The sequence below is a fragment of the Megalobrama amblycephala genome, linkage group LG7, assembly GCF_018812025.1.
Source record: "Megalobrama amblycephala isolate DHTTF-2021 linkage group LG7, ASM1881202v1, whole genome shotgun sequence".
NCBI lineage: Eukaryota > Metazoa > Chordata > Actinopteri > Cypriniformes > Xenocyprididae > Megalobrama > Megalobrama amblycephala.
This window is the reverse complement of record NC_063050.1, coordinates 55,145,347-55,157,953: the sequence shown is the minus strand read 5'-3', so window position 1 is coordinate 55,157,953 and position 12,607 is coordinate 55,145,347. Positions and strand designations below refer to the sequence as shown.

At 37.2% G+C, this 12,607-nt stretch overlaps 2 protein-coding genes across 2 annotated transcripts in view; one reads left to right on the top strand and one right to left on the bottom strand.

Moving 5' to 3' along the window:
- The first annotated feature begins 270 nt into the window (after window positions 1-270).
- LOC125272943 (sodium/potassium-transporting ATPase subunit alpha-1-like) lies at window positions 271-6,714 on the top strand. Its single transcript, XM_048198149.1, has 22 exons — window positions 271-430; window positions 598-711; window positions 1,385-1,444; window positions 1,763-1,966; window positions 2,193-2,306; window positions 2,390-2,524; window positions 2,617-2,734; window positions 2,816-3,084; window positions 3,172-3,480; window positions 3,610-3,744; window positions 3,824-4,016; window positions 4,138-4,313; window positions 4,397-4,533; window positions 4,640-4,790; window positions 4,883-5,051; window positions 5,137-5,291; window positions 5,376-5,499; window positions 5,583-5,728; window positions 5,834-5,964; window positions 6,132-6,233; window positions 6,341-6,432; window positions 6,583-6,714. The coding sequence occupies exons 1-22, from the start codon at window positions 419-421 to the stop codon at window positions 6,609-6,611; spliced, it is 3,075 nt and encodes a 1,024-aa protein (XP_048054106.1). The 5' UTR covers window positions 271-418; the 3' UTR covers window positions 6,612-6,714.
- A 2,376-nt stretch (window positions 6,715-9,090) lies between these two features.
- Window positions 9,091-12,607, bottom strand: part of si:ch211-132g1.3 — a 29,116-nt gene continuing 25,599 nt past the window's right edge. The window contains exon 8 of the mRNA XM_048198151.1: window positions 9,091-12,513. Coding sequence (XP_048054108.1) covers window positions 12,476-12,513 — 38 coding nt within the window. The 3' untranslated portion in view covers window positions 9,091-12,475. The remainder of the gene's footprint in view (window positions 12,514-12,607) is intronic.

Genomic DNA, 12,607 nt, shown 5'->3' with positions numbered 1-12,607 from the left:
AAAATGGTCAAAAGTGATAAAAATAAGGTAGCGTGCAAATATAACCACAGAAATATGTCATAAAAGACTGAAAACTAAACAAATAAGGGCTTGAATTAATGTTAAAAGTTATACATGAGTTATTATTAACAAGCCATAGATCTATTGATAAGACAATAGTTAATAGACCAGTGTTTCACCTGGGTGTCACAGAAATGACCTACCTGTATAAATGAAGGTTAAATAAATGTTAAAACTAAATGACAACTCCTCCCTAATTTTCCCAGAACACCTCCCCATTAAACAGGTGAGATAGCAGGGTATAAATGTGTGAACCAGTTTTGGACACACAGGGACTTCTGTCTCCAATAGGCTCCAAAACAGGGGAACAAACCATACTCCTGAAATCATTGGATTTTAGTGGACGTCAAGAAGAAAAATGGGGCTTGGGGTAAGTGAACGAAAGCTATACGCTGCTGGATTTATCACTTAATTTGTTTCATTTTATTATCCCAATCTGCAAGATTTTCAATTATTCAAGTAGATTTTTTGATGGGATCTGGTAAGATGTTGGTAATATGTGTAATATATATATATATATTGTTTTATGCCTGACAGACGGGGAATGATAACTACAAATTGGCAGCAACTTCAGAAGATGGAGTCAAAAAGCCAAAAAGGGGGAAAAAGAATAAAAAGGACATGGAGGAACTTAAGAAAGAAGTGGAACTGGTATGAAATACACACACACAACAGAACTAAGACCATTACTATCACACTCATTATGCACTTTTACCTTTCTTTGCTCGCAATGCGCACTATTACAGGATGTTTTCCAGAAATAACACTTTGCAGAAGTAGTCGATTCAATCACATGGAAAAAACTGAGAAAATTGTAAAATTGTAAAACAATGTATGCGACGATAAAGATGCAGTTATCCAAATAATAGGGGCTATATACCAACATGTGATATTTTAAAGTCCACGGATCCTGCGGTTTTAGGTTATGCAGTGGCAAATGAATTTACAACATTATAGGGATAGTTCACCCCAAATTAAAATTTTCTCATTTACTCACTCAAGTTGTTCCAAACCTGTGTGAATTTCTTTCTTCTGCTAAACACAAAAGAAGATATTTTGAAGAATGTAACCGAACAGTTCAAAATATCTTCTTTTGTGTTCAGTAGAAGAAAGAAATTCATACATGTTTGGAACAACTTGAGGGCGAGTAAATGACAGAATTTTCATTTTTTGGTGAACTATCCCTTTAAGTTTCAAAGACAAAGACATCTACACAGAAAGGGAATACCATACCTTAGAGTTATCAAAAACACTCATGCTTTTACCATTAAGTGTAGTCTGAAAGTGAGGTACTGAGATTTCAAATGTCTTTATTCTTCTGCAGGAAGACCACAAGTTGACATTTGAAGAGCTTACTCGAAAATACGGCACTGATCTGACCAAGGTAAGCATAAGGGACACTTTTGGGGTAAAATATTAACAATGCATTCCATAAATATTCATATATTTTCTATTTTGAATAATTTGTGTGAAATTATTACATTTTGTGGATAATTACTTACCTTTAGTTAAAAAGAAGAACTGATAACTTACCTAATACTTTTTGGTAATTTCATTCATCTCAGTTACTTTCAAGGCTACAACTTTTCAGTTTTTGATACAAAAAGTAATGGATGTTAGCCACCTGCATGCAATATTATTATTTATAAGCATCTGTTTTATACATGCCTTTAATTACTCCATTTTCATAACTTGTGTGCAGGGTTTGTCCATTTACCGAGCAAAGGAAATCTTAGCCCGTGATGGACCAAATTCCTTGACTCCACCTGTTACGACTCCAGAATGGGTCAAGTTCTGCAGACAGCTCTTTGGTGGTTTTCAAACTCTGCTGTGGATTGGTGCCTTTCTTTGCTTCTTTGCATATTCAATCCAGGCTGCATCTTCTGAAGAACCGGCAAATGACAATGTATGAAAAAAATGTTTTGCCTACATTTTTACATTGGCATTAATTGTTCATATGTCGATAAATTTTGTAGCATAATTTCGATTAAAGATCTGAGCTGATAGCCACCATGCTATTAAGCAAGGTACTTAACATGAGGTTTCTCCAGGGGGATTGTCCTCCTAATAAGTGAGCTGTAAACTTAGGATAAAAGAATATGGTTAATGACTTTTTACATTATTTTTTGCAGTTGTATCTGGGACTTGTGCTTGCTTTTGTTGTCACAATCAATGGATGCTTTTCATACTATCAAGAGCATAAGAGCTCTAGGATCATGGATTCTTTTAAGAACCTCGTTCCTCAGGTATGAGAATGTAAATGAATTTCACTTCAAAAATAGCTTTCACGAGGTACAAAGGATAGTTATGTTAATCTATTGCCACGTAGCAAGCCCTGGTTGTGCGTGATGGAGAGAAAAATATCATCAATGCTGAGGAGGTAGTTATTGGTGATCTTGTGGAGGTCAAAAGTGGAGACCGAATTCCAGCTGATATCCGTGTCATCTCTGCACAAGGATGCAAGGTAAGAACTAAAGAATTTCATAGCATAAAAATAATATGTTTACAGCAGTAAATGAGTTTTCATGAAACATCCCTTCTTGCTTTCCTTTCCAGGTGGACAACTCTTCCCTCACTGGTGAATCTGAGCCCCAGAGTCGTACTCCTGACTTTTCTAGTGAAAACCCCTTGGAGACAAGAAACATTGCATTTTTTTCTACCAACTGTGTTGAAGGTATGGAATTAAAATACCTTTACAACAGCTGTGGACAAAACGCATGACTAAATGATGCTTAAACATGACATTATGCAATAGGTACTGCCAGAGGGATTGTCATCAACACCGGTGACCGTACCGTCATGGGTCGTATCGCCAGTCTTGCCTCCAGCCTTGAAGGTGGACAGACACCAATTGCTAAAGAGATTGAGCACTTCATCCACATCATCACTGGTGTAGCTGTCTTCCTGGGCGTGACCTTCTTAATCCTCTCCCTGATCCTTGGCTACAATTGGTTGGAAGGGGTCATTTTCCTGATTGGAATCATTGTCGCTAATGTGCCTGAAGGTCTCCCTGCCACTGTAACTGTAAGTTGGAGAGATATTATGTTCACATAACATTTCACACACATTTCAAAATTCCAATGATTACTTCATGTGTGTTTACTCATGTAGGTGTGTCTAACTCTGACTGCCAAGCGTATGGCAAAGAAGAACTGCCTGGTGAAGAATCTAGAAGCCGTGGAGACTCTTGGCTCAACCACCACCATCTGCTCTGACAAGACTGGAACTTTGACCCAGAACCGAATGACCGTCGCTCACATGTGGTTTGACAACCATATTCATATAGCAGACACCACAGAGAACCAGACTGGAACCTCATTTGACAAGAGCTCTGCTACTTGGTCTGCTCTTGCACGTGTTGCTGGCTTGTGCAATCGTGCCGTCTTCCAAGCAAATCAGAGCCATCTTCCGGTCCTTAAGGTGTGCTAGGTTAATATCTATATTTTGGATTTGCATTTATAGGCTTGCAACTTTAAGAGTTTCAGCAATGAATATGCATTTTTTATTTAGAGTGGCAGCTTTTTCATAACAATATAATATGTTTTGTAGCGAGAAACAGCTGGTGATGCTTCAGAGTCTGCTCTGTTGAAATCTATTGAGCTGTGCTGTGGTTCAGTCACTGAAATGAGAGAGAAGTACACAAAGATTGCTGAAATCCCTTTCAACTCCACAAACAAATATCAGGTATTTTTGTTGACGTATTCTTTGGAGATTCTGCTTTAGATTTTTCTGGTCATCCTAACAGTACTTTTGCCTTTTCTAGCTCTCAATCCACAAGAATCCCAATTCCTCAGAGTCTAAGCACCTGCTAGTGATGAAGGGAGCGCCTGAGAGGATCTTGGATCGATGCTCCTCCATTTTGATTGAAGGAAAAGAGCAGCCTTTGGACGATGAAATGAAAGATTCCTTCCAAAATGCTTATTTAGAACTCGGAGGTCTTGGAGAAAGAGTGCTGGGTAAAGCCACCTTATGAAATTCACAAGTAAAAAATCACTAAAGTTATGAATGCTGAAGAATATGAACACACGGAATAGTAAATTACAGTACATTTCAATAATTCTGTGTTTTCTTTCACAGGCTTCTGCCACTTTTCCCTCCCTGATGACCAGTTTCCTGAAGGTTTTGAATTCGATATTGAAAATGTAAACTTCCCAACTGAGAACCTGTGTTTTGTTGGCCTCATGTCCATGATCGATCCTCCTCGTGCTGCTGTACCAGATGCTGTGGTCAAATGTCGGAGTGCTGGAATAAAGGTGATGTCCTCATTTGAGATACACAGTTTGAATATGCTGTGAATATATTACATTTGATGACAATTCTGTATCTTCTATTACAGGTTATCATGGTTACTGGTGACCATCCAATTACAGCTAAAGCTATTGCAAAAGGTGTCGGCATCATCTCTGAAGGCAATGAGACTGTGGAAGACATTGCAGCTCGGCTGAAAATCCCTATCGGGGAGGTAAATCCAAGGTAAACTTGTTACTTCAGCCCTTTACAACAAATTTATTCCAAAATTCAGCAAACAAAAGTTTTGAATTTGCTTTAGATGTCTGCTAATGCAAAGTGTACCTTTTAGAGATGCTAAGGCCTGTGTGATCCATGGTGGAGAATTGAAGAATATGACTTCAGAACAGCTGGATGAGATCCTCCAACATCATACAGAAATTGTGTTTGCCAGAACTTCTCCACAACAAAAGCTGATCATTGTGGAAGGTTGTCAGCGACAGGTACTGTCAGAGATTTATCTCTCCAATCCTAGTTGACACTAGATGATTTCACCCAGCAGGAACTATTTTAATGCATTTTTTCCTCTCATCAGGGTGCCATTGTAGCCGTAACCGGTGATGGTGTCAATGATTCTCCTGCTCTGAAGAAGGCTGACATTGGTGTAGCTATGGGTATTGCTGGATCTGATGTATCCAAACAGGCTGCTGACATGATCCTTCTGGACGACAACTTTGCCTCAATTGTCACTGGAGTAGAAGAAGGTATGACATGTTATTGGGAACTTAATTGACTGAAGAATTATCAAGGTAACTTTGACTTATTTCTCTAACCTGTGTTCCACTTCAGGCCGTCTAATCTTCGACAACTTGAAGAAGTCTATTGCCTACACATTGACTAGTAAGATCCCTGAGATGTCACCCTTCCTCTTTTTTGTCCTTGTTGGTATTCCTCTACCTTTGGGCACCGTCACCATTCTCTGCATTGACCTGGGCACTGACATGGTAGGGATAAGATGTCAATTTAGCTATCTAAATGAAGTTAACTATAAAATGAATGTTTTCATTTTAATCTATTTATCACCACAGGTTCCTGCTATCTCACTGGCCTACGAAACTGCTGAAAGCGACATCATGAAGCGACAACCCAGAAATGCTGAAACAGATAGGCTAGTGAATGAGAGGTTAATCAGTATGAGCTATGGTCAAATTGGTAAGAACATGTCTGTTCTGTACTGAGCATTATTGGTGTTTATTGCTGGTTGTTTCTTAGACGTCTTCACACATAATGTTTAGGCATGATGCAAGCAGTTGGTGGGTTCTTCACCTACTTCGTAATTCTTGCTGAGAATGGATTCTTGCCCTGGGATCTGGTAGGAATTCGATTGGGCTGGGAAGACAGATTTCTCAATGACCTGGAAGACAGCTATGGCCAACAATGGGTAGGTGTCACAGCTCTACCAAACCTGACACACGTGAAACCAACATTTCTATAGAAATATCAATCTTTTAAATAACGCTCCTGTGTTTTTACTTGTCTGATGTAGACCTATGAGCGCAGAAAGATTGTGGAGTACACATGCCACACAGCCTTCTTTACCAGTATTGTGATTGTGCAGTGGACTGACTTGCTCATCTGCAAGACCAGAAGGCTTTCCATCCTACAGCAGGGAATGAAGTATGTACAAAATGGGCCCGGCGTCAAACAAGCCATGAAATATTGGCCTGATATCAATCAGACTGAATTGTTTGTTCAGTTCCAGCTTATGGTTGCTCATTGCACCTCTAAAAGCCCAGTTTGGCCAAATTATATTTACCATAATTATTATTTTTTTTCTTTCATAGAAACAAAGTCCTCATCTTTGGTCTGTTTGAGGAAACTGCTCTGGCAGCGTTCCTGTCCTACTGCCCAGGCATGGATGTTGCTGTCAGGATGTATCCAATGAAGTACGTGAAAGATTTAATGAAACATTTTACATGACCTTGAAAAGGCCATACATTGCCAAAGCATTTATTTTTTTGTTAATTAATCTTGTTTTTGTTCTGTCATTTAGGCCAATGTGGTGGTTCTGTGCCTTCCCATATTCCCTGCTCATTTTCATCTATGATGAAGTTAGAAAATACCTCCTTAGACAGAGCCCAGGAGGTAAATGCACTTTTATTATAGGCTACACCCTAGCAGGACGTTTAATTTTAAATTACATAGATTACTTCCGTTTACAAATACAGTAGTTTGTTGAATTTTATTCCTTTCAGGGATAAAGAATGAACTAATATTTGTGCTGTTTTGTTTCAGGCTGGGTGGAACAAGAAACATACTACTAAAAGAAGAAGACTTTCTGTCGGGAACATGTGCAAAGAGACGTATCATTTTGAAAATATCAAAATGAATGTCAGTTTAAGTTAATAAATGTGTCAGATTAAATGAGCTGATTTTGTTTTTGTGTCTCTAACTTTTTTTATATATGAAACTAGACATTTAAAACAAGGATCCAATTAACAAAAGTACACGTAGTTGCATTTAGCTGCATAGTATGATATGATCTACACTCTGACATCATAAGAATATGTTTCAACAAACCCTTGAATGAACACCAAGACAGATGACAGCAATATTTTAAATATGCATTTTCTATACTTAATACTTTTAATACTATTAGATGACAACAAGGAGGAATGGTGATCACAATTACACGTTTATTTACAATTTGCAATATTGGTTAACATTTATTCATTCATATCAAGTACTTTTCAGTTGACTTTTAACATATAATGCTTTGCATTTCTCTTAAATATTACTGTTTGCTTTTTATTATTTTCATTACTTTTTGTGAGTAAGAAAGACACGAGTTCATGTGGGATTTCTGAATAGCTGGTTTGGATTCATGTGTATGTAAGTAATAAGATCTGTGGTTAACATTACTTGAAACTTTCACGATTTATTGTACAGCATCAAATACACAGAGTCAGACCTCAATCTGCTAAGAAATTTCTAAAATAAGCACTTATTATATAAAAAATTAAAGGTTAAATGACGCACGGGGACTTCTAGGAACACCTTCATTTAAATAAATGTGACGTGAGCTAAATGTCAAGTTCGCAAAGTTTCCTCAGCAAAAGTTAATGGAACATGACTTCATAAGAGTAACACACTGAAACGGACCACAAAAGTCAACACTGAGTGAGGTAGAAGAGTCTTACCTATCGATGCAGAGTGTGTGACTGAAAGTGTCCTTTCTCCTGCAGCCTGTGGTGGACGTCCAACCCCGCCCACGTCAGAAGCCACGCCCGTGATGGGAAGTTCGGATCATTTTACTGACTCGGATCTTTGAATCTCGTTCATCAAAACGAACGAATCATTTCGTTCATTTCATCATAATATCATTAAATGTTATATGATAATAGCCAAATTCCCCAACACATCAACGTTTATCACATTTAGAATAAGAAAAAAACCGCAAGGCCAAATTACGAGAAAAAGAAACGATTAATTCATTGCTTTACTGGGTCTGTCAGTTTACCTCACCTCACGATCTGAGTCGTTCGTTCATCCCATAGGTTCATCCCGTGACATTAAATATGTATATCTGATGACTCCTCATCTCCGTGTCGCCCTGGAAACTCCTATTTGTTGTATGTGTTTCCGATTGAAATGGTTTTTAAGCGTAATGGTAGGTTTTGAGTGTTTCAGGTAGGTTTTAGATGTGTGTTTTAGGCATAAGATGGCTTTCAGTGCGGTCTGTCAAACACGACAAATATAATAAGTAGCTAGGCTTAAATGATAAAGAATTGTGTGACGGTTAAGTCTTCTCGATGTTCAAAATTAATGAGGATAAGCGCGATTTTTCCCTCAAACCAATTCACCAGATATCCAGCTAATTTCATTTGTTAAGTTTACAATAACGGGTAGGTTTAGGGATCAGTGTTTGGATAGATATTACCAATAATATCGGCTGAAGGGCGGCATGGTCCTGGCTTCTGACGTCACTCTTTGAGGTGGGCCGGGTTGCAGCGAGCCCCTTCTCCTTTGGCGGGAAAAACGGTTTCCTGTGCAACACGATGAGTTTGGTCCTCCAGGGGGCGCTTACGGACACAAGCCGAACCCCTTTATTCAAATCTTTAAAACAGTCTTATTGCATACATTTCTATACACTAGAAAGAATCTCTTTTGTTTAAAGACAAAAACCAAACTTAATGCAGAGATTTATTCAGTTTTCACTTCAACCTCAAACAGTCAAAAAGGCACATGTCCCTTCAATTAGTGTACTCTACTCAATATGATAAAATGTAAGCAACCAGTCGAGTTACTGTAGCTCTTAAGTTAAAAGCCTATCTGTCCAAAGTCCGATCAACCAAAACTGCGGAAATGTTATTTTTGTTATGCAATGCTCCTAATCGTATGTCATTCAGCTTATTCTTGGCTCAAAAAAGCAGGAAACAGAAAAAAAGGCAACCTAGGCATTAAATAACTTTCTGAAGAAATTCTGTTCTATTGGGGAAACGATAAAAGGCTGTAAAAACTGGCATAAAGAAGCACTTTTAATTGTGTTTGACCTAGAATTGATTTTATGAAAAAGCGTAAATACATTTAATTCAACTAAATTAGTTATTTGTTTTGTGTGGCTTCCCATAAAAAGCAACTTTGATTATAGTTTTAAAAATAAAGTTCTCCCAAAAAAATGTCATATAGTTAGGGTGAGTATTGAGTAACTAACATTATTTTTTTATTTTTGAATGAATTATAAGACAAATAAAAATAATGTTGCAAACAGACACAAACGACAATGAAACATGAAACAATTAATTTATTTTGTCACCATTCAATGGCAGTTTTATTCAAACGTAATGCACAATGTTATTTAATGGTTGTTACAACTGACCCATTATCAGGCATTTTCCCACTCAAAATCCACTTGCAATGTTTGAATATTATATAATATATTGAGATGACCAGGCTGAATGGTAATTCACACAAGCAAAAAATAATTTTAAAATAATGGCAAAAGTTAATTTACTTCTTCCTAAAATACATTGAAAGAATAGAGTAAAATAAATTAACTATATATTAATATAAGTTGTTCAAAACTCAAAACTGCAGAATTCAGTGGACACAGATCAGAATCAGTTTCCAGGAAATCACTGTTGCATGGTGATCTGAGAACTTCCTTAATTCTTTTTTTTATCCCTTAATCAACAGTTGTTGGGTTAGTGTTTGTCCGCAGTTCCTTTTTTGAAGAAAGAAACACAGCAAAATATATTTCATGCCATTCAGGGATGCAATTTTTATACAATTAAATACAGTGTATCAAAACAAAATAAATGTATGCATCTTACAAACCACAAAGAGGAAGTCTACACCCTCCACACCCTTTACTGTCCATCAAATTGACCTCCTCAATGTCAATATGATCAGTTACTGGAGCACTTTTAGATCCTTTTAGATTCCCCCAACTAACTAACATTAAAAATACAAGATGCATGATATGAAGGCAGAAACTTTGTATTTTGAACAAAAGTGAAAAAGCAGAATATATTACACTACTGTTAATAAAATAGCAGATACAAAAAGTTGTTTACTTAAAGTTTACTTAAGCAGTGACCATGTACAATCTATTAAACCAAAAAAGATAACTATGATATCATGAGTGAGTTATGAGTGAATCAAAACCACACCCCAAGCTAAAAGTCCAAGCAATGTGGGAGTTCCCCAGTTGGCTCAAAAAAGCAGAGGGGCCTTGAATGGGAAAATGTATCATCATTCTAGAGTCATGCTTTTGAATCTTCTTAAAATTCCAAAATGAACAAGGCACAAACTACAATTACAACTACTAGAATTGCAAAAGCTACCACAACTTGACCTAAAATGACATTTTCCTGTTTTCCTTTGAATCCTAATACTATAATTAAAAAGTATACATATGGCTTTATTGAAAAAACAAACAAACAAAAAAACAAAATGAATGTGAATTTGAATAGCATTCAGTGCTCAATAGTAAGAATCAGAAAGAATGCGTTCAAAACAATACAGCAATCATCAAGGTTTTGCATTGTATGCCATCATTTTTAAGCACAAATTTTGATTTGATTGTTTCTCAGTATCAGAGCTGTTTCTCCTGCCATTTTTTAGCACATTTATATTTAATTATGGCACTTTCTATTTACACTGAGTGCAAACACAAAAACCTATTTTACTAACCCACCACCACTCAATTTACCAACAGTACAAAAAGCATATTACAACTGCTTCACTTTATGTGACTACCATTGCTGTCACTAAGGGCTATTTGTTGCCATTTATACTTGGTACGAACAGTATATACACCTATTTACACTCAGTGTAAATAGAATCTACCCTTTATTTTACACATACACCCTTGTCTACACTGGACACGCGTCACATCAAAAGCAAAAAACAACATCATAATCAATGATACTGTACACACTGGATGCAAATGGATTTGGACCAGGGCCATCACAAGCATTAGGTTGGGACCAGTTTGAGTTAGAGTAAGCGGTCCCCCATCGTCATTCAGTCTATTCTCAATCGACTTCCCAGTAGCAATCGCCGCAGGGCCTCCTAAAGCTTGGGGCCAGAGTTGCACTAACCTAAAAGCCCCAATATACTTCAAGTGGAATTGAAGAACGAACTAGCGTGACGTCATTTCAAACAAAATTACGCCAAAGCAAAGTTTGTTTCAGGAGTTTGACTCATCTTGCCAAAACTGACTTTCTGGAAAAGTTTGCTCTGACTAGTAAACACCTTCGAACTACTATTGGTCTGTGGCGATGATGTAATAGGTAGGTGTGGCTCTGATGCTCCACCTTCTTTGACATGGAAATCTTCTCCAGTTCATTTCTTCTGTTCAGTCCATCGAGGTCAGATGTCCGCGAGTAAAAACATGAACACGATGGAGAGTCGCTTTATAGTAGAAATTAAACTTGTAATTCTACTTTAAACAGTAGACACTAGTTTTCATGTGTAATACTGTAAAGCTGTTTATTGTTTAAAGTGCTGAATTGCAGAGTTGGTGCATCGCAATAATCAGATGCTTTCTTAACTGCTGTTTTCTCATTTTTGTTTTGTTTGTCATTCAGAGGAAAGTGCACAGCATATTTACATATTCATCTCAACGTTGCTCTCAGTAGTGTGGACGGCGTCAGGATGTTCGCAAACGGTTTAACCGTTACTCACATATTACGAACTTTTTTACTCCTGAGTGAAGAATGAACGCGAACTTCGCAGTGAGTATATCGGGGCCTAAAGGACGACCCTGATCTGAATCATGCGCCCAAATCTGTGACGGCAGCCTCAAGCCATCTCAATGCCTTGCTTCAATGGATGTGACCAATGTAGATGAGGTGTAAGTGTAAATAGGCTCTGCGTTTAATTATGTAACATCCTAAAAAAAAAAAAAAACTACATAAATACAGACATATTTACATGTTAGTTACAAACACTTTCATGCAAGTTGTGAGAATCAATATAATTTAGATTGTAAAAAATTTATATCACCAATGTTGATCTTTGGCCAAGTTTGACTACATCAGTTTTTTTTTTTCTCTTCCACACAACCAATTCAAATTTGATTAGCTATCTAATATATGGTATGGTGTTATGGGGAAAATCATCTCCTACCACATCCCTCTGACTGCTGCTCTCAAGTTTAAATTCACACCTTTCCTTATTGGCCAGTAGAAACTAGTGTCCTTGTAAGTCCAAAAATGAAGTAGGTAAGGGATACCACCACAACCAAAAGCAGTGTAAAGGGACAAATCTGCACATATCAACAAGGTCGCATCAGCTTGCTTCTGGAAGTCACTTCTATTTCAAGGATTTGTCAAAATGCTACAGCAAGACTATATCCTCACTAAAGCAACAAATGCAGATAACACAGAAATGGTGAAAATGACACAAACAACACACAAACTCAATTAATTTCCAAATAACAGTGCAGACAATCCAATCAAAAGCTCAGACTTGGGGAAAAAAAACCTGCAGTGTGAATACATTGTAGCATTTACACTGAGGATTGATTTATGAATACATGAAAAATTTAAAACTTGACATGTTTAACAAACTAATTTCAATCATACAAAGTTTACTGCTCATTTTTTTTAAAACAAAGCTTGTCCGTGTGAAAGAAAATTTGCAAGCCGATACGATGAAACATCCACATTCTGCCATTTTGTTATTTTGCCTCCGTGTCCACAGCAACGGAGTCCAATGCTAGAAATTAAAATAAGCAAGAAGAATTTGTATTTAAATAGAGCAGCAAAAGCAGGAACAATATACTGAAAACATGCTGACCTAAGAAGTAAAG